This window comes from Lineus longissimus, chromosome 4 (assembly GCF_910592395.1).
Source record: "Lineus longissimus chromosome 4, tnLinLong1.2, whole genome shotgun sequence".
Taxonomy (NCBI): domain Eukaryota; kingdom Metazoa; phylum Nemertea; class Pilidiophora; order Heteronemertea; family Lineidae; genus Lineus; species Lineus longissimus.
The window spans coordinates 3,446,586-3,474,169 of NC_088311.1; the positions used below are offsets into that span (position 1 = coordinate 3,446,586).

The 27,584-nt window shown below is 40.5% G+C and overlaps 1 protein-coding gene across 2 annotated transcripts in view; it reads left to right on the plus strand.

The window, feature by feature from the left end:
- Positions 1-1,101: 1,101 nt before the first annotated feature.
- LOC135485891 (midnolin-like) overlaps positions 1,102-27,584 on the plus strand; it is a 42,309-nt gene continuing 15,826 nt past the window's right edge. The window contains exons 1-4 of one of the 2 annotated variants that reach the window (XM_064768248.1): positions 1,102-1,465; positions 1,631-1,718; positions 2,588-2,644; positions 19,847-20,170. In XM_064768248.1, coding sequence (XP_064624318.1) covers positions 1,236-1,465; positions 1,631-1,718; positions 2,588-2,644; positions 19,847-20,170 — 699 coding nt within the window. In that variant the 5' untranslated portion in view covers positions 1,102-1,235. The remainder of the gene's footprint in view (positions 1,466-1,630; positions 1,719-2,587; positions 2,645-19,846; positions 20,171-27,584) is intronic. The other variant, XM_064768247.1, reaches the window with a different exon arrangement.

Below are 27,584 nucleotides of genomic sequence, written 5' to 3' on the forward strand. Positions count from 1 at the left end.
GCAGAGGCCGAGAGCATTTCCTTTATACGACGAGAAGCCAATCCTTGATGTGATCTCAACAGTTGGCACTGTTCCTTCCTCCGTATCACAGTCTCGATGCCGACGGCCTGCGCTATATGGGGTCCAAAGGACACGGCATGGCCCGCAAAGTGAGCAACATCATGTTGCACAGACGGAAAGAAAATAGGAGCTTTTATTCGTTGGTGTTAACCCAGCGCCTCTTGTCTTTCCTTTAAAGAAAATTTTTGTCCCATATTGTCCTGACTGTTCTTGATACACTTATATAAGGAGCGCAGTATAAAAGTCATCCTCAATTTTGTAAGCGGAAGGAGAATAGACGGTCATACGAAAGAGGGGAACCTCTACTTATCAAACAATGGTGTTGTATAATGGTTATCATCCACAGTACTTTTCAACCCCGATCAATGAGTATGAATCTGTACCGTGGGCTACGAGTAGGACGTCACAAATTTGGTTCCTTCTGATTGGTTGAAAGTTTTGCTGATGTACTCTTAAGTTGTACGAAACATTCGGGAGAAAAGTCCGCTGGCGGGGAGAAACAAATCCTCATATTCATGATATTCCTGTGAGGAAATACCGGCCACTCTGTAAGGGAGCGCCCGACACAAGGACGAAAAGGGGCGGGGATCTCGGGGACAGCTTGACGTTAGATCTCAATTCGCCTGTCCCTTGAGATGAAGCAACCTCACCGGAAAGACCCGGTGGACTTGCCCTGCGAGGGTGTGACACCCCCTGAAATAAACTGAAAGGATAGTCTTGGCATCCGCCCTGCTTTGCCACACCTCACGGGGATGGTCTTTTTCCTTCACACATTCGACAACTTCGCGTGTCCCGATCCTCAGATTTTGTTTTAGACATTAGATCATTAATTTTGAAACCTCGTGGTGGAGTGATGATAAACAAACCCTCGTTGTGACTCACTCACTATCTGTCATATCTACATGTAAACTGTTCATATCATAGCAGACGACAAAACCCCCGTATATCGTTGCGAATGGACTCGCCAATAGAAGCGATCTGATTGGTTGGCGGCGTTCGTTTGTGGGCCGTAACCTGTATACTATGTACGGTGTGGCTTTTTGTCGCCGTACAACGCTGAGACACGGCATATGAGAGTCAGACGCGCTTAGCGTTGGGACTTAGCAGATTTTGTGATATTACCGATCAACCCTATTCAGGGACTGTCCGAACACTTTGAGGCCTTTTTTCACAAAATGGGAACTCAAGCGGATTGTAAAAAGGCGGATTCTACGAGTTGCGCTCAAACTTTAGGCCCGATGACTCCGGATTCCAACGCACGCGTGCGTCTCATCATTTGCCCAATTGCGGGTGGACACTTTGAGTTGATTGTCTCGCTTAATGATACTGTGGAGGGCCTAAGGAAAGCTATTGCAAACAGATTAAAAGTTCACAAGGAGCGAATACATCTTCTCTACAAACAACGGTAAGTGCGCTTTACTATGTTCCTTACTATATGCTAGAGTTGCATTTATTTTTCCTACTATGGATGCGTCGATTACCTTTGCAATAACTCCGTTGCTAAGGACTTCCCGTTGCAGCCTCCCCTTGCAAAACAATCTGGGTAATAACCTGCCTTTTGCATTTACAGGGTACTCAAAGAGGGGAGCCTCGCAGAGAACGCTGTGCTCGACGGAGGCAAAATCACCCTGTTGCCGAACGTGGAAAGTGGACTGGCGGTAAGATCATTGATCATTAATTTCACCATGTGCGTCACTGGCGACCTAGTTAGTTACGGGAGCATGAATCGCTGAGAGTACAACTTGTAATCGATCGATCATCATGAATGAGTCGAGGCAAAGGCCTGTCTATCGGGATATCAGGATCAACTTAACATAAGAATATATTACATATCGGTTAAGATAGCTACTATGCGATCCTTTGACAGTTAGACAGGGGATTGGCTTATCTGATTTATACATCAGTCAGATTGGTAAAAAGCTGTTGCAGTTGCAGTGAGCGGGCCAAGTCGACAAGATCCTCATTTAAGATGCAGCCTGATGCATCCAATTTCTTTTTATCCTTGGGGTCTTTGCATTGGGGGTCTTAAGTGGGTCATCTATTGATGATACCGATGGACTGATAATGTATGGTGGCCTGTGATGGACTGATAATGTATGATGGCCTGTGATGGACTGATAATGTATGGTGGCCTGTGAGGACCTGTGATCATGCTTGGGTTATTTTAGGGCACTTCCTGGGGCCAGGTCTCTTTGAAAACTACTCAATGGGTTGCGGTCAAATTGAGGTCACAGGTTCTGAAAGCCATTTGTAGTAAAATCTGAAGCATCATCTTCTGATGAAAAGAACAGTTTATGAGCATATCATTAGGAAAACACAATGCATATTACATGTATTATAACTATTAATTGACCTTTGTACCCTTTGAGACATGGGTTGCTTTGTGGAATTTTCTGAAAGAATAGGCCTAGGCATAGTTGGAAGGAAGCTCAAAACTAGATATTCCCCATACTACACTCATAGGGTATATATGCATTTGGTGTAGTCTTTTGTGGTTATCTAAAATGTGGTGATTTTGCATTTTCAGCCTCAAAAAGCTGAACAAGGTGTTATGCAGGCCCTGGACCATCTGTCTGAGTCACAGGTGAGTCATGACAATATTTTCATGTGATTGAGCCTTTTTAGCTTATACGATACTGTGGTGTCCGTCGTCCGTTGTCCTTCGTCGTCATCGTCGTCCGTCGTTAACTTTTGACAAAAAAGTGGCATATTTTTTAACCACTTGACCTAGAAGGTTCGTACATGGTGTATGGGTACCCCTAGGCAAGACTCTTATTTAACACTCACATTTTGGATTATTTAGCAAAATTATCAATACCAATCTGAGAGGATGATTATGCTGACAACTTGGTGAGTTGGTTTACAGATGTATTTTACATTCTCTTCACATCAGCAGTGAATTAATTCCTAACCACCAAATGTCTAGACGGTAAGCACAATGGCCCGTGACCATTTCATTTTGTTTGATTTGTAATCTGTTCGCTATTACTAGTCTTGCAGTTATCAAATGAATACAGAGCTTTTGTATTTGCACTGAAAGAATCATGATTATGTTGTGAAGCCTGTGTTTCAAATAGTATCGTGTTTCACATTATTGTACAGGGTCCTTTACTAAAGTAAAATTGCACTTGGGATCTAAAATCTTTAAAAAATACAAATTTATGGAATCAATGGTCATATTCTTTTTAATGCATCATGTACATCTTAAATCTAGTTCATAGACCAGGAACTTCTTTACAAATCTGTGGCAGAAATCACACCTACACATATGAGTTAATATTACATATCAAATACATTTGTTACAACACGCTGGCCAACCCGGATGATTGCCCCAAGTTAGTCAGGTTATTGATTACCATAGCAACAGGGTGTATATTGTTTACCTTGGCAACAGGTGTTAGTGACTAACCCTTGCAATCATCTATGATACAAGTATCAAATGGAAACAACCAGTCTGGGCTGGTCACGACAGGAAGATTTAGCAAGAGCTTATTGTGACATGTGTTCAGATATCACTGGGTGTGCCTTATCGTCCAGTGGATGGCTATATTCTTTGTAAATGACCATTAAACTGGCAACAAATGCAGTTGGCTCATATTGTATATACACATATTGATCTTGAAATATAATGTGGGCGAGTGTGTTTTATCCTAGCTTGACTCAGCCATGCCACACCAGCTGTCCAGCTGTCCAGCAACCGATGCATAATTGGACACTGATACCAATTGATGTATTGTAGTCTTTGAAGTTGCATTGAAACAGTTTGGTGTGGAAACTGCCTACCAGTTTTCCCCATACTCAAATAACACAGGATGGATAGAGTTATTCTTGCTGTGCTGCAGACTGCAGTCTCTACTCTGTCTCCCAGGGCCTTCTACCATCTACTCTACTGGCACCATCGGAAGTCAAACGACTTGTCAGGAGGAGCCTGGCTGTTCCTCCAGCCCAGCCCTCCCATCTGTTGTCACACTTTGAATGCACAGATTTGCCTCCCTCCCCGTTCCTGTTCTCATCAGCTGATGACCGATACCATTTCCACTCTGTCAAGACCTTCCATTCCTCACAGGAGAACAATAGATAACCAGTACCCAGCTGCCTCCATCCTTTAGATGTCACAATAGTTTATTTTTCAACAACCTTTTCTCAAAGCAAATGATATGTAGACAATGCACAGCTGCTATGTATCTTGTACTCAATCAACTCATCTGTTGATATAGGAATATTTGCAGTATTGTACGAGTACTTTAAAAAAATAATTTAAAAAAATAATTCACTGTAATGTTGCAGCAGACTTATTTCCTCTAGGTTGAGGCCTCAGTGAGAGCATGATCCCATCCATCCTCGGGTCCACACTGATCCATTCATCCCAAGTTTAGCTTTCTTTCTCCTTAGTTAATAGTCAAGGTGTTTATAAACCGGCCACCTGTATCATATCGTCCTGATGATTCCACACAGTAGTGGTCATCATCATCATCATTGTAATGATTCCAGCATAAAAATTATCAAGATCCTTGCTGAAATTTATGCCAACTATTTGAAATCTCGTTTTCCCTCTCAAAGCAGAACAGTGCCCAGTGTCCATTTCTCTACAGCTATAACTAGTCAAGCCACGTTCCCTTTTATATATCATTATCCATTCATCACCCATATTATCACATTGACATCAAGATTCTTATAGTGTCTCTCTGGAGAAGCCTGCTTAGCATTGACCCTGCTTTCCCTCTCTGCGAGTGGAACAATGTCAGACGGAACAATGTCAAGTGACCTTTTTCTTTACATCCATAACAACCAGAGTATAGTCCTCATTGTATCAAACATGCATCCCTGCATTCAGGAGCTTTGAAATTCCCATCTTATCTTATTATAAATCTGTCAGCTGTTAGGTAAAGAATGAGTTTGGGGCTGCTTGAGATTTTTGCTTGTGAAAATTCATTGTTGTGGGTGGATGATGAGCGATAGTGATGGACAGATGTTGTAGCTTGTGGGGAGGATTTAGTCAGAGGTGATCAGCCTTGCTCTTTCAGACGGTTTCATCTCAAGTCGAAATCCTTCTGTGTACATTTATCTATGGATCAGGTACACATATGATTTGAAAATCCTTGGGTCAAATTGATTAAGAATGACACAACATATTTTTCTCTCAATTCACAAGGTAGTTGGAATAGAAGAGCATGGTGCCACTAAGATTTGGCTTTAGAGACGGAAACTTACTGCCAAGAAACTGCGAAAATGTAGCAAGAATCTAGTGGCCTCACAACTCTAAATCATGCTAGGGTAAAGGGAAACAATTTCTTTTCCGGTTCCAGTTACTAGCATGTTATTATCTCAATACATCACCTCATCTACAGCAGCTAAACCTTGGCAATTACCACTCGTATGCATAATAAATATTCTATTGACGTCATAGATGCTCTGTACCTTTCTCCTTGCCGTACTGGGTTGATCTCAGCATGGTTACACAGTCGAGTTGGTACCGTTGGAGTAATGGTTATGGAAGAATGTGCATGTACTGGCTGTAACGGCTAGCAACGCAGCTGAATCTCTCGCGGATCTTGTGAAGGCGAGTGTTTCATGCTTCCAGGAACTGTGACGCAATCAATACTTGAATGGTCGTCACGTGGTGTAGCTGTCTGATACACTGTCATGAAATTGATCGTGAGGCTGTTTGCAATGGTCGACTCGCCGAAGTCATACATAAGTTATTCGTGCAAGATGACGCAGGGTTGCGTAGGCAGATTGATTTCTTGAGTACATGGGAATGCCTCTGTTATTTGGAAGGGTTCTGCTCTGCCACACATCAGATTTCGGAGAAATATCCCAATTTTTGATGAATTGTCATCCGGGTGGTGATGGCATTAGAAGAGGGATCCGGCATCGCTTTGACAACTCCCTGAAGATTGCTATGTTGACTGCAAAACATCAGGCAAATACAACGATGTCAGTTTCCTTAGAATATTTATTTGACACCATCAGACTAGAGCCTAAGAAAGAGTCTTGTTTTTGCGGACAGTCTATTCTACCTAGCTCTTTCAGATACTCAAATAATTGGCTTAGAAAATAGCAACTTTGAATAACTTTTTCCAGTAAAATAGTGGGAAAATGGTGAGAATACTGTAAAGTCCATTTACCAGCCCATCTATATGTAGGGTTAGTTGTACTCTAGGCTAGCAACCTTTCTGTTTCTTGGAAATGCGATAAATGATAAACATCACTTACTGATGATGTTGAGGCAAATTGCCATGACTTCTATCAATAACAATGATAGATGAGTTATACTTGTTTTAACAGAGAGGTGTATTGGCCTTAAGATTCAGCTGCCTCTCCATTCCTGAACCATGAATAGGTATTGTTGGGTTGACCACTTTACTTCAGTATTAGGTGCTCTTACATGTACTTCGACTTTATAAAGGACAAGTAGGTAAGGTATACCATTACCTCTCATCCTTGCTGCTTATAGAATACCTGATAAAGAAGGATGCTGATGTCATTTCTATTCCAAAACAAAATACCAAAGTCACAACATATTCCAAGCTCCCAATTTGATCAAAGCGCATTCCAATCAAAGTTGTGGGCGATACTTATACTATCAACTGTAACCTAGATAGTACTGTATCGTAACAATTGCTTAATTGCCTGCATTTCTTGACCTAGTCTTGTTTTTCATATCTCCAAATTAACATTTATGTAAGCCATGCCATCAAAGAATGTTGCTTTTGGCAGCAGCAGCTGCTTTGGGTTATAACACTGCTTGCTGACCTTATTGGTATGACTTAAGAGTTATTTTGTTCCATCACCGTTAATTGTGACCTTCAAATTCTTCCAAGAATCGTGACAGGCCTGCATTCTGGTCAAGAATTCGATGAATTTATTGTTATCATGTCTTAAAACCAGGGTGTACTTTTTGTGTGGATGAAGAGCAAACTATATCATTCGATAGGTAATACTCGGCTTTTCTACACTTCCATCTCAGCAGAAGACGGCCTACCGACTTGTAGGGAGTCTGCCATTAGCCTACAAGAGGCTTTGTAATAGGTAATGGTATTGTTACAGTTACAGATACCTCTAGGGGTGGTTCAACATTTCCAACATTCTGACAAGCATTTAAACCATAACCTAATGGAGACTGAGGGGCTTAATGCCATATGTGAAATGTTGAAAATGTGGAGCCCCTGCTAATATCACGGATACATATGACTTACCCCAAATAGATGGCAACCTTTAGGAACAAGTTTCGAACACTTCACCTTCCAACCACAATAGGCCTACCTCCGTTATATGTTGTGGCGGGTACCCATAAAGTACATGCCATATCTCGGCATTCTGGTTGCCCTTTGCCTTTAGATAACTGATTTGAGATAAATGGGAATTTATACTTTTTTTCATGGCCCACAAGAGATCACACCACATGATAACAAGTAACCTCTCAAACATGACTGCATAGTAAAATATTGATGATATCATGTCCGATGTTTTGCTGAGTGGAAAACATGATTGCTCATCAATTCTGACAAGACCCCTGGATAATGAGTTGTGTAGGAAAGAGTGGGGGTGGGCAACATCAGGTAGAGCATTAACTATGTATTGAGAAACAAGGTAATGCCTTGTTGAAAATATCTCCAAGCATGATTGGAATAGGCAAACAGTGTCACTAACCACCTGATTCAGAGGTCACAGACTGATACAAGTTCAATTTTACTGTGGGTGACTGTTTCGTGGGTTCGAATGTTTCCTTCATGAGACCACACCTCCTTGGGATATTTTGACCTCGTGCTCTTATATGAAGCATGAACAGTTCACACTGACTGTGTTGGCGCAAACTGACCGCTGATTCAAACGTCACTGACTCAATGTCGATTTTATAGTGGGCCACTCAGTGGGATAAAGATATATGATTGGGCAAAGCATTGCAGAACAAGAAGGGCCTGTTGCACATATCCTTGGAACAGTTATAGTCTACATGCAACAATAACTCAGCTTTCCAGGAAGTGTAGTGGGTACCCTTTGGTTAATCAGGAGAAACTGGACTCTACCAGATTCTTTTGCTGTCTGCTTAATGCTCTGTTGCCTGCATTGCCTTTGTACATGTATCAGAAGAACTCCAAGAGACATTGCCTTTTACTGAATCAAGGGAAATATTGCCAGATTTCTCATTTGAATAGCAGCTATCACAACTGCAGTTTCTACTGACTTGTTTCCACCCACTGAAACTGTTCTAAGGCTGCAAATAGCTTGCACCAACGTGACGTGATATTCGCCTTTGGGGAAAGCCGGTGCTTCCCTGCGCTGATATTTCCACTTTCCCTGTTCTTGGCAAGGATTGCGTTGAAATTGCTGACTCATTGAGTGTTTCCATGGTGACAAACAGAAAGAAATGATCAGAGTATAGTTCGTTTGATCAGCAGTGAGCTTTGAATCTCCCCTATTGATTTGCCGCTTCGTTTCCCGGTGTTTCCTCAGTTCAACACGGAGAAACCCGGCAGGAGAATTCCCAGTATGCACTTGGTTCCCCTATGCAAACTTGGAACATCTTACGGCATTTCTAATTCATTGGCCAATCGGATTGGGGCAAATGATGTCAGGTTGATGACGCACGTTTTGGTTTTTCTGGGGGTATTTCATTGGCTGCCGCTGATCTGTTTCTTGGAATGCATGCTGCCATGGTTATGTCCTTCACCGCAATAACGTTATTGATCATGAGTTGTGTGTCTCCGTTGTGAGAATCGTGGTAATATAAATGTTTCATGACCAATTCAGCGCCTTAAGCAAAACATTTTAATCGATATATTCTCTCTTATGTAATGTTTGATTAGCGGTGAAGCAGATTTAATCAAAGCTTAATCCTGCAAGGTCTTCCCCAAAGATGACATTTAGAGTATTATATAGTGGACCGATGACATATGCAAAGCTGATTTCAGATATTGTCAGGTGATTGAACTTTGTCATGTGTTTCTCAATGCATTTGACTCAATATCTGAGTCACTTTCTTCTTTTGATGTGGAACATTACCAAAACTTGAAGTCTCTTCTGGGTGTTATAATAATTCAGGATGTATCAGGGCATTTTTGATTGGCTGATTGTATGTATCCAGGATCAAAGGTTTATGTTCTAGTCACAAAGTGTTCCCCAGAGTTGATATTTGGATGTACTCACCTGTAATTCCCCTTGATATCAATAAATAGTTGGGTTTTTTAGTTCATATTCATCATTGTATGTGTGGTAATCCTGAGTCAGGTTTTGTATTTTGGATATTTGATATTTGATAATGTCAGAGGTATTGTCAGTGCCTTTGATATTATAAATAAGCAAGGGATTTCCCCTTATTAAACATGCAGTTCTACTCGATGGAACATGCATCTGGCTGTTTTGCAATAGGTCAAATGAATCATTGCTTGAAGAATTACTCCATGGAGTGCTTTGTGAATATCCTTGTTCAATCCTGTTCAAAGTTCAAAATCGTCACATTGTCCATTTTACCTTGATATTGATTTATCTTGTCATGATATTGCAAGTGACATGTCTTTGGGTTGCTTCCTGTGACATTTTAACCTTCAGTGATGATATCATTATTTCTTAAAGGTCAAATTAGTCGTTCAGAACCCTCAATTTGATTTGTTCGTTGCAAAGCAACATCTTGTGTCATGAATTCCTAAGAGGACTTCTTGTGACATTTAGCACCCAGTATCATTTCTTTATGGTCAATTTAGAATTCTTGGAATTGACAGTTGTGGTGTCACAAGCAATGCCTGAATGTCATCAGTGACTTTGTAGCTTGAGCCATATGCAATGTCACGTCATTTTCTTCGATGACAACAAAAAACATTGATGACACTGATATGGATCATTGCATTGACTAAGAATTCAGATTGGTCATAGTTTGGCAACAGATCAAAGATCTCAGTCTCAGGTTTTTGTGCAATGCCATGATGCATTATTCACCTGTTTTGTTGCTGTCAAGCATGACTTGCACATTGTGTGATAGAGTCACTTCAGAGGAACCCACATGTATTTCACTCATTCTGAACCATCAGAGGTATTCGGTCCATAACCTCCCTCTTAAAGGAGTCCAGGTTGGCAGAGTGGATCCAAAACTTGATGGTCAAGATGATATCACCGGGTGTTCACTCTGGTGCTCATTTCCTTGGTTTGTTGTTTGGCTTCAGAAAAAGCTGGAAAGGTTTTAGATGATAAGATCTTGGCAGCAACATTCAGCTAAACACTGTGCAACCCCCTCACGCCAATATTTTGTCACAGCTGTTTCAAACTTTTTTCTCTTTTAAAGTCTAGACATCTTTAAAATACATTAAGTTGTCGAAAACAACCTGAAGAAAAGAGAATAAACGATTGTAAAGGTCAATTCTTTTGACCTTTCTGGGTTCCTAAATGTTGAGTTGACATTTAAATCTAATTTTAAACTCACACTTTATATAAAAGTAGTTGTTAAAGTGCCTATGCCTTTGAGGCTGCTTCCTCGAAGGTAAGGTCATGCTTTCTGCAAGGAAAGCCCATCCCTTCATAAAACCATGTAGTTGACCATATTTGCACCCCTCAAACTTGCAATTGTACCCACTTTTGCAAAAATTGCAAAAACATTAGGTTTCATGAAAATAACGAAGTCAGTCCTTTTAAGTGAAATTGTGTGGGAAGGTTTTGATGGCCAGGAAGCAAAGGACAAAACAGACGGATATCGGCCTTGCATTTCTAAGTGGAAGGATGCTTTGTGACAGAACTATAGATTTTGGGGAGTTAAGCTCTCAGTGGGTTGAGCTGGCTTTCAAGGCTCTCAGCTGGCTGTGCCTCTCTGCCCTCAATCCACTCCCTATGATTTTTGATCGATCAGGCTTGGATGGTGATTTAATTGCTTTGGCCAGGGGTGGGGAAGGAACGGTACTTGACATAAAGGTCAGGCATATTTATTATGCAAGAATATCAACTGATGGGTTGGGGAAATTGATACTCCACTTTGACATTCAGAGTCCACTTATGTGTCAGGAAGAGAAGTGCCTAGCCCTTTGGGACTGCTTCCTGAAGGTTAGGTCATGATTTCTGCCAAGAAAGCCCTTGTAATTAGCTAGTCTCGGGTCAAGATCACTCATCGAGCCATGAGTTCTTGAATGGAAGGAAGTTGGAGTTAATGATGCAAAATGTCAGAAGCAGAAACTGCCTATCCCTTTGGGGGTGCTTCATTGGAGGTTAGGTCATGTTCTCTTCAAAGAAATCAGTCATATGCTGCTTGGGTCAAGGAGGCCTGTCCAGTCCAGTTAATTTGAGGAAGTTGAGTTAAAATGACGCAAAAATGTCAAGAACGGAAGTTCCTCCCTTTGGGGATGGGCTATGTTTTTTCCGAGTGAATCTCACTGATGTCTGCTGGAATACATAGAAGTTGAATTAATTTTGGAATGTAGGTCAACTGGTTTGAAATAATATGAAAGATGAGATACGCATGTTTATCAGTTCTCTGGTATTGTGAGAGGCATCCTCTTCAAGGCAAATATGGCTTTTTTGATAATTATATTTTCAGTTCACAATAGAGTTATGATGTCGTCCTGAGCCTTTCTGCCTAAACGCCTCCGTTTGATTCTTGGCATTGAAAACATACATGGAAAAAGAAACATGGAAGAAAAACCTGTCTCTTGTCAGAAAAAGTTATTTGATATGCCAGACAGATTGTCACTTGGATTTCAATTACCTAAAGAAGAAAATCTTGGATTATTTGTCAGCTTTTTATGAAATTTAGCTTCTTTACCGCTAGGATTTTTACGAATAATTACCGAGAGATTATGATATTTGAATAAGAGAAGCATGCTTGGGTATGAAACACAGTGGCTTTGAGTTGGTGTTGGTCGTGTAATTGCTAAAGATGTTATCGCCCATGGAGTGTTATTTCACAACAATTGAGTTCCACGCAGTGGATTTTGCACCGGGATGATAAAATATTTAACAAAGGGAACGTTTTTGCGCCAATTTTATAAAATTTACACCTTGTCGTTTTGATTGGGCGGCAATTATCTCATTGTCTCGTTTGTGTAATAATTGATAACGGGGCGCGCCAATGTCAGCCTCATCTCCAGTGGGAGGTCACATGACAAAGATCGCCACTTCGTTGAAATATTCTTTTTTTCTGCGGCATCAGCACATGTTTGAAGATCCAGCAGCAAGACTAGCTTGTCCATTAAAGACCGGAATGGTAACAATAAAAACTGAATATCATGCTGGGGTCATGAATAGCATTTGACCCGGGATCGAAAAAGGCCAGATGATACTGGGCTCAATGTGACCATTAGTATAGTTATCAAGGGTCACTGTGTGGGCCGGGATGATGCTGTGAAAATAACCGGGTTTGAATAGAAACAAAACGTTAACTCATCCAGAAGAAAGTGGAGCATATTGCTATTTTCTATGATTTGTTTTATCTACTCAGAACAATGAAATTGGATATGACAATAAATATTTTCCTTGGAGCCAATAACATTACCAGTGAAATATTATACGGTACTCTCTTAATTCTGAAGGGTTGCATTTTCCTAAGTAAATTCCCCTTGTCGGGTTATAATGAAATAGAAGAAGGGTGAAAATTTGTGTTGGTGTAAATGGTTTCCATTTAAACAGTTCGGAAGAATGCTCAATTTGATTTGACTCTGTGATTGCCACTCTAAAATTTCATGATTCGAAAGTGTTCTTTTGTGCGGTTCAATGGGAAGCATTTTAGTTTAATTGGATCTTAGTTGCTGTGCTGCCTTTCAGCAACATCTTAGCGGAAATTGAAGTTTTAAATCCGAGTTCTGGTTACTCGTTTCGAGAGGGGTTTTTTTATTTAAAAAAAAGTGGGAATCAATTTAGAAGAGCTTGGCCTTGGCCTTGATTTTTGTTTTTGTGCTTTTTTGCTCAAACCCATCTCGTTAATCCAGTAAGCTATGTTTCCAATGAGAATCCAGTCCTTCAAAGGATTTCATCAGACCAACTTTTATGCCCACGGTAGATGTATGGTTGCACATTGTTTTTTATAACAGTTCTCGTCTTTGCGACATTGACTTAAAGCAAGTTATGTGTAATAAATTTGTGAAAGGATTTACGCTGTTCATGTCTGTATAAATACTTTCATTAATTTTAATCCATTTTATTGCTAAGTCAATGACACCCAATGAAACTGTCCTCCAAATTTACTACGAAATTTCATGGAATAATTTCACTTTGTTTAGTAGTGCACTAGTGCATTAATTAATGAGTGTTATTACTTGTCATAATTTTCACCCTGAAGGAGGTCAGTTTTCCACGGATGCAATAAAAAAGCCATCACACAATGGTTTCAAAAACATCTTGAAATTAAACAGGGTTTATTGAAATCTCAAGAACTTCCAGCCCACTTAATTTTGTGAAAGTCATTGATGATCTGTACTGTAATGAATGTGATTGTTGGACCTAATTTTGGTCCTGGGGCAGGTCAAATTTTCACGGCCAGTCAGATTTTAATTAATCACCCCATAGGTTTGTTCAGTAAGACACTCAAGACGGTTAGAAGGACCCTGTGCGGACGTCTCCTCAGTGAAAGTGCCTCCTTCTTGAGGAACAGATCCGTTGCTATGTCCGGCTCAGCTAATGACCCATTCAAGACTTTTTCTTTACTCCTGGTTCTTTGTTTGCATTGTCAACACAGTCTCAACAAGGCTTAAGCAGTTATGACAGTCAATAATATTGGCCGGGACTTCAGCTTTCTGAACAAGGCCTTCTCAGCTACATGTATAGCTTCAGCCCAATGACAAGGAGCAAATGATAGCCACTCTCCGCAGTCATGAAGGCTGGCTTGGTTAGGACAACAACGCCTTCATAGCCTCCCCCGAGTGACAATGGGAAAGTCAAAGGCAGTATATAAGTTTTAAGGCCACTTATCCAGTGCAGGGACTTCAAACAGAGTCTCGAGAACACCTTCTCAGCTAGGTTTCAGCAATGACAAGGATAACGTGATAACCATTTAGGGCAGTTTTTAAGGCCGACGTGACTGTAACATGGCCCCACAGAGTGTTAACGTGGACTTCTCTGCTTGCACCCTTCACCCAATGACACGAAAGTGATATTTGCCCAAACAAAGGCCAACATCTCCATATTGGATCATTGATCCCCCTGAACACGTTTCCACAGCTCTTCTGCCCCACCCACGAGGACAGGAAGTTGACAGAACGTTAGATTATGGTTTAACGTTACAAGGACAAGACGCCTTTGCACAATCTGACGGAGCACTTGATTAAATCTCGCGCTGCGGCATATGTTGTCTTGAATTGTTAAGAGGAAGAATTGTGTCGTGAGGATGTAATTGATGACATTTGCCGTGACATGGAGATGTTGTCAGTGATTATTTGAGGGATTCAATCGCAATTAATCCCTGACATCTGAAGAATTAATCGAGTGTATGTTTTGATACGATGGTTGGGTGTTTGTTTTTGATTTTCTCAGACCAATCAGTCACCAGGCCTGACAGTTGCTTGGGGGTAGATTAGAACAGTAAATATCAAAAAGATGAATATAACTGTTGTGTAATAGCTAGGGTGTGAAACATTTGACAAAAGATTCTGTTGCCAATGGGTCACAAGTTGTGCTCAATCAGATTACTAATGCAAATATGTGAAAAAATCTGGTTTAAAACATCACAGATAATATCTTTGGGGTTTTTTTGTCATGCTTGACACCAGCTCAGATAAGATCATGCAAAACCTGATGAATATTTCAGTTGATGGAAAAGGTTGGAGGAAGGTCGTTTTGTGTGATGGATGGTGAAGATATTTCAGCACTCTTTATCAGCTGAGGACAGGGTTGAGCTTAACAGGGTCATCTTGGCCTGATAGCAAAGGCCTACAACTCCCCACCTGGAAGACCTGTAGATCATCATCTGAACTTACACCTCTTTTATCAGAATCAGAGGTGGATTATACATTGTGGTTTCACCTGAAATGATGATTGATGAAATCACAGCATATTAAAAGGTCACACAACTATGACCTGGCAGGTCTCATTTGCTTCAACTGGAATCGATACCATATTGTCAGACATTAATTTCGATGTGGCGCTTCTTAATAAGACGTGCGCACCCCATAAAGATTGTATGGTCTATCACCCTTTGACACTTGCAGCTTGTCTATAGCGCAACCTTTAACATTTCGTTACTCTTTGACCTATTCTGAACATGTTCGGGGCTAGAATATTATGGTTTCAAGTGCTAGGAAATGTTCCTTATCCTGTGCTCCGTGACAGTAGGACTGAGTTATTGTTATTTATAACACTGTTATCCAATCAGGAAAATCAGGTTGAGAACGTGTTGCTTTTATTTGGCAATACATTTTTCATTTGAAAGGTCAGGGGTGCTCTGTGTTTCATGGTTTATCCTTGGTTTCTCTCTCTGCACCATTTTGGCAAGGTTTACATAGAGTTTATGTTTTCACTTGTAACGTGTCGCTTTCGCAGTGAACGAGTTACTTCTGTAGAACAGGCTACATATGAGTCACGATGTCACTTTCCACCCCATTGGATCATGTCTTGTAATGTTTTTGAGCCTAAGTCAATCAACGAACATGCTCATGACTAGTGACATGTGACGGGTGAACTCTGATAAGTACAATGTGAAACCTATGTAAACCCAGTCTGTTTGCTAAATGTAAAGCTAGAGTAACATTGATACATGTGAATGGTCTCACAACACCAAAGATATTATCCATTGAATTCTTCTTCCCTGTCCAGCTCCAATGAGTGCAACATTAATGTCGATATATGAGTACATTCCATTTATGACTCTCTTGAACCTTATGACTTTTCATTTTAATGAAATTGAGGAGTGGTACGTGTATGTTCATCGATCCTTCACAGAAATCAATGGGGGAGACACACATTTTTTCCAGGGCGTGGACATTGGAACATTCCTGTGCCCTTCCCTGAGTTATCATCAGGTGATAGCTTTTCAGTAGGCCTAGCCCTGCTGCCCACTTATTCACTTTATGGCTATTAATCTTTCGTGTGATTTATCGTTTGTGTAGGAGTGCCGCCACGCCAATCGGTTGTTTTCAGTAATCAATATTTCAAACCCTGGGCAAGCATTGTGGAATTTCATGATGTCTGGTTTTAAGTACTTCTTTTTATCAGCCCAGTGTCCGTATGGGGCATCAACGATTTTTGGTATGCGCAGATAAGGACAGTTTTTGGACGAAAATTAGACGCTGCAGTGTTGGCAGTTCAACATTGTGCCGATAATTTGCCTTTTGTGGAAAGCAAGATGTCATTTGTGTCCTCCTCGCATGACTTATCTCCTGGCTAAATTTGTGGTCAACCATGAAAAGATGGACCAGCGATTCTGGCATATGTGACCGTTCTTTTGTAACCATCAGAGCTCTTTCAATCCTGATCATGTTTGAAACCACTACTAGTGATTGCCAATTGCAGCTACTGCAATATTGACGCTTTGCTCCGAGTAAATATTTTGTAGATGAACCAGGAGAATACAACTGTACAAATTCTACGATTACGCTTCCAGGAAAAGCGGCTGTAGACAGGTTGAATGATTGGATGCAAGGTCATGGTGGTGTGATCAGGCAATATGATCATCAGCAAATACACGCATGTCCTAGTTGTAGTTTTGTGTCTGATCGGTGTTAAAGGGTAAATATGTGTTCAGATGCATAGGCCACTGAATCCACATATAAGGATCTTTGAGTAAATATTGTAAATTGCTGCTTCTAAGTGCTCATATATTGCATCAAGTCTAATCCTTATCAATCTAGATCCGCATTCAACACGATTTACAATAAAATCCAGATAACAGGAATGATTGAAAATGCCCCCTCTGCAGTACTCAACCAAGCGGGTAACCAATACTTATATCAGAAATGTACATCTGTTCACAATGAAATGAAGTGCACTCACAAACAGAAATATTCCAGGAAAATATTGATTTCATGATATGAAATATCTCCACGCCCACGCGAATATTGTTTTGCAGAGATCGGTGTGTAGAGTCTCTTGTTTCAATCCTTTTGTTATATTCTTCTTTCGAGGTTCCACTTTCCAATCTACCTGTAATTCTGTCCAATTAACTTTGTTTGCCTGTGCGGGGGCAGTCATTTGCCTACATATGTTATTGATGATTTTTCGCCAATGCCGCTGGGCCGGTATTGAGTAAGTCATGGGATGGGTCCAGGCGGGATTGATTGGAAATTTGCCGTGCAAATAATTTGCAGCTGGCTGCGTTATTGATTTCACTTGTTGTTCTAATATTGTTGAAATCGGTTGGTGAGTTCTGTTCACAACACGTTTCTCTCAGGTGACTGACCGCTTTGGTTTGTTTGGTTTGTCCACTCGGGTTATGGCACATATTATACGTTATTGCCTTGGCCGACACGTTTGGTCATTTAGAACTACTAATGGTAACATTTTCCCTGGCTAGTCATGTAATGATTTACAATTTCATTCCTAAATGTTGTTGGCAATTGAAAACAGATGATATCTACCTACATTAGGAAACAGCATTTATTTTGTCATTGGCTCATATGAAAAAGTGAACATCAAGCACGTCTGTGTAGGGTCAATGTGAAACTTTATCAGTCTAAATTTTCACTTATTTCTAAAGGTGTCCATTAAACAAGTTTTTGAAACAGGTGTATGAACACAGCGGAGGGCGGTAACTTTGAGCTGTTCTTTTTTATGTGGCAATATTGACACAATCAAGCTAAAACATTTACCCGAGCGTAACTGTACAATTGACTGCTCTCTTCTCATTGTCATGCCCGTATCTTGGTAGAAGTGATTAACAAAAGTAACGGCGTTAAAACATAGACAAAGTCTTAACTTCTGTGCCCATTTTTTTCATTCTTTTGTTTAGCCCCTATCTCTCATTGCGAAAACAAAAAAAAATCAAATGTTTACCAAGACACAACTCCTCCGTACAAATTTCTTTCTATTGTTAAACCCGTATAGCCACATGAAGTAACAAAAAAGTGAAAAAATGACCCAGCTCCCAACCAATCTATAAAAAATGCCGAATATTCTACGCTGAACTCTCGGACAATATGCCCCTATAAGTGCTACGTGATTTGGCTGGCGTCCATCCAACTTATTATGAATTCAGGTCCCTAACAAACGACCCCTATGTTATGACTGTGTGATCAAATTATTCCGATCCTGTGGGGGCCCTGGGCAAAATCATGCCACTATTTCCACACGCCTACGCAGTTGAACTAAACTGTCCACTTTAATAGTACTTTATCACCTACGTGTAGACGCTATTAAGCTGGTTTTGGTGCCTCTGTGTCATAGGCCTATGCTCATAATGTAGGCCTCAGGTACAGGCGCCCTTCAACCGGGTACAGCTCTACAAAGTATATTAGGCAAAGAAGTCTTTTCAAACTGGAGTTTCTGCCAATTTGTGTTTTGCTTTCGATATGTATGCCTTTGTGTTTGATCATCATAAAAAGTAGCCTACTTTAATGCATGTCCTACAAGTTGGCCTGTGACTTTATACTAGGCCATGCCTGAAGTCCCAGGCATAACCTATCTCGATGAAGTACCCATTGGCATATTGATATTTTGATAGCTATAGGCCTTACCAAAACTGTTGCGATATCAAAATATAAAGTCATCATATAACAGTGGTTATGTAGAAATGGTAGGATCAATTGTACTACTTGTTAATTCATATATGCATGTCATGGTGGGGAACATAATTGCCTATTTAAGGTAATTTTTCAACAGCCATAACACAGACAGCGCTAATTTTAACCCTAGTTACACTCCCACTCATCCGACATGCCAAACCTATTTTATCTGTTTGGGGTCAAGGGTTCGAAGCCTGGTAATTTGAGGTTCACGTTTCTTTCAAACAAGTTCAAATTGTCTCTTTATTTGGAACTTTTTTTGTGGGTGTTGTGACTGCTCTGTTGGTAGACCACAAATGTTACAGAAGTTGCCATGCATTGTGGTTCTGAGTTCAGATGTTCACTCCTATTCATCCAAAACTAATGACATGAATGATGTCCCAGTTTTGGAAACCCAGAGGGTATACATTTCCATTTGATATTTTGCTGGGAGTCTCATGATGAGAACTAGGCCTCTGATTGCTATGGATGTTGTGAGGCTATAGACTTGCAAGTAAAACTCAATGAGGCTGTAATAGTTGAAGACTTTCACTCAGTCAAGTACCATCTTGCTGGTGCAATCACAGCCGCTCAAGCCTAATGAAACATAATAAAGAAGTTCAAGCATTTAAACAAAAAAACATTTTACGATAGACCTCTACCAATGTCTAATCAGGAAGGATTTTTGGCAAAATTGACTTTCATGATAAGTCTATAAAAAACGAAACCAGGAGGCCTAGACAGCCAAAATGCCCTGCTTAGGCAATTTTGGTTACCCTTGGTCTACTGTTTGACCTTTTAAATGTTGTGGTCCAGTTCCACACTTGACATCCAACACATGACTCATTCGAAGTCCTGGTTTGTGCCGGTGGCCTGATTTCAATTATCATATTATAGGATGTCAGATGATTGTAATTGTACCAGGATTATGTGATTGTGATTGTTCTAATATTGCCTTATATCACGATCAAATTTTTTTTATATGTAATGCTAATAGTTGAGATCCTAGAAATGGTTATGTAGGATCAATTTCCATAATGGATAGATATGAATCTAATGTTTGTATCCATCTATTCGATCAATTGTTAAGTAACTTTCATTATGCAGCTCAGTCAGTGACTAACTGAAATTGGAGAATTCGACGAAAAGATTTTCAAATATGCTTTGTTTTCTCTTTACAGGTGACGGATTTCCTCTCCGGAAAATCACCGCTGACTCTGATGATGCGTCTTGGTGACCACATGATGTTCGTCGAACTACAACTCTCCACAACACCTCAGAACGTACGTCGCACAATGTCCGTATCTAGTCCAATCAAGCCCACTGCGAGCCGGCCTATTCCACAGGTGCAATCTCTCCCGACCCCAGCCCTTCCCCGGGAAGCCACCACTTGTACAGCTAGTCCTAAGAACGTTCCTATACTGGACGGGTCGGCCATTGCTAAGGCCAGTCGCAACTTATCACAGAGATTAAAAGAATTATCGCACACATCATTTTCAAATAAGGTAAGAAAATGTAACTGCTTATACCTTTACTTTACATTTACGTTACACAAGTGATTTAAATCGCTATTGCCTATGATCACATGCAACAAAAATTGCTGTCTGACTGTGACCCCAATGCCGGTGCCCCTTCCGCTTCCCATGGCCATTATGACCAAATTATCATCCTGTAACGAGAGCACTCTGAGAGTCTCGCACGAGTAGGATGTCGATCATTGAGTGACGTTAATAAGTTTCGGGCTCATGCGATATGCGTGGGCGGACCAATTGATCCCACTCTCCGTGGATTGATCCCACATCTTCGCCTCCGGGGCGACTGAGACTGACAGCTATTCTTCAGATTTTTTCAACTCCCCAATCTCATCCAAAGAAACGCATTGTAATTTTTGTAGGTCACGGTGCATATTACTGACGTTTGTTGTCAGTGACAATAATGTCCTATACACTCTTAAAGTAAAATAAATGTGCAGCCCACTTAAACTCCTAGCTCTTTTAGAGCTACTTAACGTTACTCTAATCAAATCGGCAGACGTCATCATTAAACCCCCCCATTACTAGTGCAAGGATTTTTTTTGAAAAAGTAACACCCTCTTCTACTTCCTTTAAAAACTTTCACCGTGAAGTCATCAATCCTGATTACGAAAAAAACCCATCCCTATTGGCAACGATAATTCAAAAGTGACAACGGGAAAAGGTCACAATTTCCATCGAGTGACATAGTGTCATTGATTCATCGTATGTCGTGCAAGGGGGACTTCCTTTTTCTAGGCGGAAATGCCACGAAAGCCACAGTTTCTCACTTTACAAAGGTTAATGGAAACGTTGACATTCAGAGCTAACGATCTTCCAATATGCAGACTTTTCTCCAGCGAGATTGATGCACATTGTATTGCCATCGCAGTTAGAAAGGTTAAAGATGTGCCATTTGTCTAAATCGCTCTTCTGTAACTGAGAAGTGTAATCAGTGAAACTGGATTATTGCATTATCTTATGTATTGCTTGGTAAACCCAGATGATTTAATTAAACCAGAATGCTGGTATATTCAATCGTCATCTAATAGATTTTGTGCAAAGGGATTGTGTGTATCACTGCGAGTGTGAGGTCGATTGGGGGCTGTACGTACAGACCTTTTTCTGATTTATCAGTACTACTTCCAATCAAGATAAAACCTAGCTATTATGGGTTATACCAACAAATGAGATATCTTTATGTTCCACTTAACAGCAATTATAATTCGAGATTGCAGCAATTCAGATTGCGTGTTTGCGTGGCACTTTAGACTGTTCGCTGAACGGGTGACTATGGACTGTCATGTCTCTTACCCATCTCTACTTCCTGTGCATTACTGGCTATAAAATCATAACAAGCGATATCGGATGCTCTCCATGAGGACCTTATAACAGATAAACCAAACTGACTCCCACACACCAATAATCATTGGCAAACAAATAAAGAACACTGAAGCTGCCATCAAAGTGACCATTAGCGCCCAGTTTAATGCATGGCAGATTTACGATGGGACGACATTGTCATAGCGCAGACAAAAGCGCAGATTTTTCATGAAAAATCACAATTTGGCGATAGTAACAATCTGAATGGCAGTAATTAAGAAACCTGTGATGATAATTAAGTGAGGTAATTAGCCCGGTGATTTTACGGTCAAATGGCCTGGCGGGAAATAGCTAAGTACCTCATAGACTTATTCATACACGCTCTTGTCCCGTGTTCCGATCTGCTTTATGACAAGTTGCAAGACCTGACAATATTGCTGTGACTTTGGGGCATATGGCTGGAGAACTCTTAAGACAGAAGGGGAGGCTTACACCTCCGTGGGGCACTGCAGCAAGTTTGGCGCACAACAATACTGTACAGATTTAGCGCCCGAAGCCATCGCCTTAGGCAGTACAATCATCTTGCCTCATGTCCCAAACAAAAAATCAAATTTTTCATCCGATTGACGATTGTACTTGAGCTTTGCTCCCGAGCACAAGCTGTAACCAAGGTCAAAACCAAACTGATGTCTTCCACTGGTTTTACCTAATTACATTTGCAAACATGGTGGGGTGAAGGTTTGTAATATTCTTTAATAAGGTTTAACAATTGCGTGTGTTGTATAATTAACATTGTCCAATTATTGATGGAAATCATGTCGCTTGTACACTCCGGGATGCCCAATGGGTTTCTTTCCAAGAGACCTGAGGGGGCAAAGAAATCCTCATCTGCCAAGTTAGCGATGTTGCAGGCTCTTCTTTCAGACTCCTACACCTAAGGAATAAATTAGAAAACAGAGACGCAAAGATGAGTTTTTTTTCGGAGAAATCTGTTGTTGCCCTTTTACCATTTCATAGCCTGCGAAGTTGGATTGAGGCAATGTACTTTGACAATTACAATGTAGAAATGTGGAAACAAAAGACTGAGCCAATTTGTTGGATAATTTTATGGAAAAAATACTGTTGCCGTCAGCATTCTGAACACTTCAATATGTTTTGGCCAAGCTATCTGAGGGAGACGTAAGTGTATGAATCAAAGACTAAGAGAGTTTAGGCTATTCTTGCTTCATTGCCGGAAGGACCAACCTTTGCATACATGCAGCTAATGTAACAACCTTTCCAGTTTGAAATTTGCAAACTAGTCTTCTAAGTTTAAAATGAGAATTTTAAAATGAGATTCGTTTTCCAAAAGCTCTCATAACTCATTAGGATCTAATGGGTTGAAGGTAATGGCCAGTTACATGTTCTTTAGAGAACAATGGGGATCGTAGCACTAAGGGTCCATTATTTACTTGAATAATAAAGGACCAATACTAACAGATGTTAGGGACAGACCCTCGTGAACTCTTATCATGAGGGACCACGTTTGTGGGACACAATTAAAAATGTAAATTTTCATCAGATACTTTAAGATATACAAAGAAGATGACATCCAGTCTGTTTTAACAAAAAGTCCCTGTCAGGGTTTACAGGGAGATTTTCGCTACCTTAACTTGGTAATGTATCATTTTGAGAGCCCTGAGGCGAGGGTCTCAAAAACCCACACACCCACTTAACAGGTTGTCAGAAGTGAATCTGATCCCTTTTTGCAAATCTGACACCCTTTATCCCCGGATTCTAAGAGCCTTATGTCACCTTATGAAGGCGTGGTTGGGAAACATGACTAGACACAGAGAAAGGGTAGGTCGTCTAAGATAGGAGACTGTATGGCTACTTAGTAAAGTCTCTGAAGATTGTGTTTTTGACTGTGATTTTGACCGAAAAATTTCGAAAAGTGCATACTGAGAGCATCTTGCCTGCTCCCCCGCCCCATCCCAAGGCCAAAAAGCTATGTACGCCCCGGAATAACCAATATCAATTCTGTTTGTAAAGTCAATCCTATACCATGTATTAGTATCATAACTTACTCCCTCGCATCTACAAACACCAACCATAGAAACCCTTTAATCTCAGACACCAATGATTGTGTCTTAACGACAGCCACCCTCGCTTCATTGCCGACATATTACAGAAAGTGCCAGATCAAAGCACCTAAGATTGTCATCGTTTTCTATCCACCCCCGCGAAATCCAATAGACTTATTCGTCTTCCCCTACGTTATATAAGTTCTGGTGGATCAGACCCGCTCGTGCAGTGGATAAGTATCGTGGGCTGCTGAATACGAAATTAGCACTTTTCAATCAATTACGGAATTCTCGATGATGCTGATGCTCATTTTACTGTCATAACTGTCATACTGTGATACCTGGTGGTGTGATGTAGTGTTGTTATAGAGGTCAAGATTAGTGTGAAGAAATTGCTATAAATTGCTTCAGGAAATTTGGCACCAAGTTTATGCAGAGATATTATTTTAACTCTCCTGCCTAATTTCTAAGCAGTTTCAAACTTTTAGCAGGCTAGGTTTCTTCAAACATATTATATGTGTAGGCATAGCATTTCTTGGCCCCCATTGCCTTGATCTCTCATAAGCACAGATATCCAACCCCCATTGATTATTTGTGATTATTTGTTGTGGGATTGAACAGCCGATTATCTGACCACAAAATAACACCGCCCACGCTCTCCTGTCGAATCCAGACATGAATATGCTAACGCTAACACTTCTATAGGCCTACCCCGTATTCCTAATTCAACGTAATTATCTTCAATACATACAGGTGGGTTAAGATTTACGGCCTCAAAGCCGGTTGGCGAGCCTCCAATGTTTAGAAATTGGCCATGGCCAAACTAAACCTGCGTAAATTAAAAAGTCTGTTTATCAACAAACCAGGATCTAACTCCTACATACATATATTTTCATGGCGTCTCAAGTTGGTGATATATTTGTATTGATATGTGACAAATTGTACATGATATTGTGGTGAACATCGGTGAAATTTCCATAGTGTCAAAATGTCCTTATTAGGAAAGCTGTGAATTGGACAGGTTCATCTGGGGGTAAATCTCATTGTGTTGATATGATATCGAACAGGATCTGTCATAACTTGTGTGGGTTAAAAAAATAAATCACATTTCAGTGGTCCACTTAACCACTTAAGAACTAGATCCCTTTGTAATATTTCAACCGAGACATCTCCTTCATGTTTCATAGAAATCGGTGTGTGACCTCAAGTCGTGCACTGCAAACATTTCTTGAGCATAGCCAACTGCCAATACCCTCTCGCTCTGTAGCAGAGCGCCGAAGAAATCCAAGCAAGAGTGAGATTTCATCTATGCCCGTGTGTGGGAGTCCAAATCTTTTTATTCAGTTCATGACATTTCAAGGCCTTCACCTGCCAAGGCCTACCTGCAGCTTAGGAAAAAGTCAAAAAGTTTACCTTCGACAAAACAGACTCATCCATTATTGCTTCCCTGTTGGCCAAGAAACATGTTTCATAGGCTTAGATGGTAGGCTAACCCTAAGCCAAGCATATAGAGTTGAGTCTGCACTGAGTAATGCTGGCCAGTTCATTGGACAGACTACAAAAGTTAAGAATGCTTTAGAGACTTGGCAAAGGACCATATAAAGTCTTGTAGATCATTCAAAGTTCCCCCACATTTACCATACTTATTCCACATTCCAACCATTTTAGGCCACACTGCAAAACAAGTGACGAGCACTTATTTGGCATCATTCAAATTAGACGATGTCAAAAAACAATGTCATTATCTTATAAACACACTTAAGATACAATTCTGAACTTGATTGCTAAGATATTTATTGCATTACACTTTGAGAGTTGAGATATAACTTTCATTGCTCATTTCATTGCTTTCATTTCCACAAGCAGGTGCTCGACGTCCACCCACCACATTCATGGCCTCTCAGGATCCAAAGAACATTGGCATACCGGTACTTGAATTGAATTTCTTTATGGCAAAGTCTCAGCTAGCAATTTCTGAGTGGTTGAATTTCACTCCCACTCGATAAAAAAAGAGATTGAAAACTAACCTACTTTTTAATGAGTGATGTCCCGATAATGGAGAATGATACTAAATAAAACAAGTAGGCGTTTCATTAAAGTGTGAGGAATGGGCTTGGTTGAGGGAAAGAACAATTTCATTACTTTTTGATGTGTACCAATTAGCTACGACTAATTCAAATGAAGGTTTCATCAGCTTTGACTCTGCATAAAGGCAGTCTGTGACATTATGACACAATGCACAATGCATGACGCATTGCATGGTGTAAAGTTGTCGTGTCATCAGGAGCTGTAGAAACTTACAGTTCTTCCTGAAAATGAACCAAAGTTTTGATTTGGTAGTAAAGGAGTACAAGGGAAAAGAGCCATCCTACATTCGCCCGCCTTTCCTAATGGTTGCTATATACAAGCCAAGCACTGACTGAAGCCAGACAAGGATGTTATCGAATATTCAAGCCAAGGGTCCAAGGGTGAAAACAAAACCTTGAGGCGTATCAATAACGCTCTTCCTTTCCATTATGTGTGGGCGGGTGTCGATACATCTTTGTATAACGCCTTGTGAAATAATTCACTTGCAGTGACAGGGCCGCTGTGTCGACATTGTTGTTCAAATACTGTGGCGTAGGAAAAGTCCTGGCTGCGTTGATTAAAGGGCTTCGCTGTTGGTATAGTGGTGGCTCTATTTCAATTACAAATATCAAATTTTTAACCAATGGTGTTGGTCTTGATATAATTGAGGTACTCGAGAGTGCAAAAACATATTGATAGTTGTGTATGTTCTTTGATGACGCCATTCTGTGGTTGGCACACTCAACCATGAAAACATACTAATACATAATGTAGTTCTATAGATATTTTGGAAAATTAAGTATGCATTGGGGATTTAACAGTGCAGGCACAGGGCCAAGTTGATTGATTGCTTTAGTGCAATGTGCCTTGGTGATAACCTTTAAAAATACCCGATGGGGTCTGTTGTCCTGTTAACTCAAATGTCAGCTGTCATACCCAGGAAATGGCATTGGTTTATCAAATGGCACAATGTTAGAATATGTGATGGTGTTGGTGTAGTGTTCAGTGGGAGCATGGTTTGCCTATTCTAATTTCCATTTGTGCATCCTATTCCATTTGTAATAGGATGCTGGCTAGCTTGCTCTACTTTTGGGCCAGTCCTTCCCACTTCTTGTGAAGTTTTATGATAAAAAAATATCATCAAAAGTCGTAAGAATGCTTCTGAACAAGATAATCATTAATCAATTAAATCTGCAACAAGTATTCCTTCTGGAACACCATTTAGAACTTAGAAACAGCCATCATTTCAAAACATTTGCCGGTCCATTAGCTTTTGAGTTGGTTTACCTGTGACCTCAGGCTAAAGGGCCTGAGAGACCTTGGAGAATAAAGGTCACCTTTCTACTTATAGGCCTGAAGTTGTATAAAAAACTGATGATGATATTGATGGTTGTATCTTATTTGGTCTATAAATAGCTGAAAGTGACGCCATACATAGTTTACTAAGATTGCCGCTTCTTATTGTCACTTCGAGCATAAAAAGTGAATAACGTCATATTCAGATTTATCGAGGTAATCCAGTTTTAGAAAAGGACGGAAATAACCCAAGCGAAATTTGAAGATCAAAATGAAGCAAAATAAAGGTCACCACATTGGAAAAATCGCCTCCAATGAATCTGGCCACAATATCAGAGAATAGCTTGAGACCAAAATAGAAAAAAAGGCTGCTAAAAAAGTTTGTCATTTTGTCAAAAAATGGCTCAGCACCACCATCCGTTTGACGTCAATTGAATGTCATATTGACCTATTCCCACCATTGTACGCCACTTCTTTACCACGCATAAAAACAGGGGACGTCTGCTGTCCCACTCTCATCGTAATCCCATCATAATCAGCACCAGACAATGACTGACAACCGTGCTACAATGACGGAACGATAGCGTCAATGCTGCACACATAATTCCCTCCTTTCAAATTTCGCACAACAGATTTTCAACCTGCTCCGACCCCTGTCC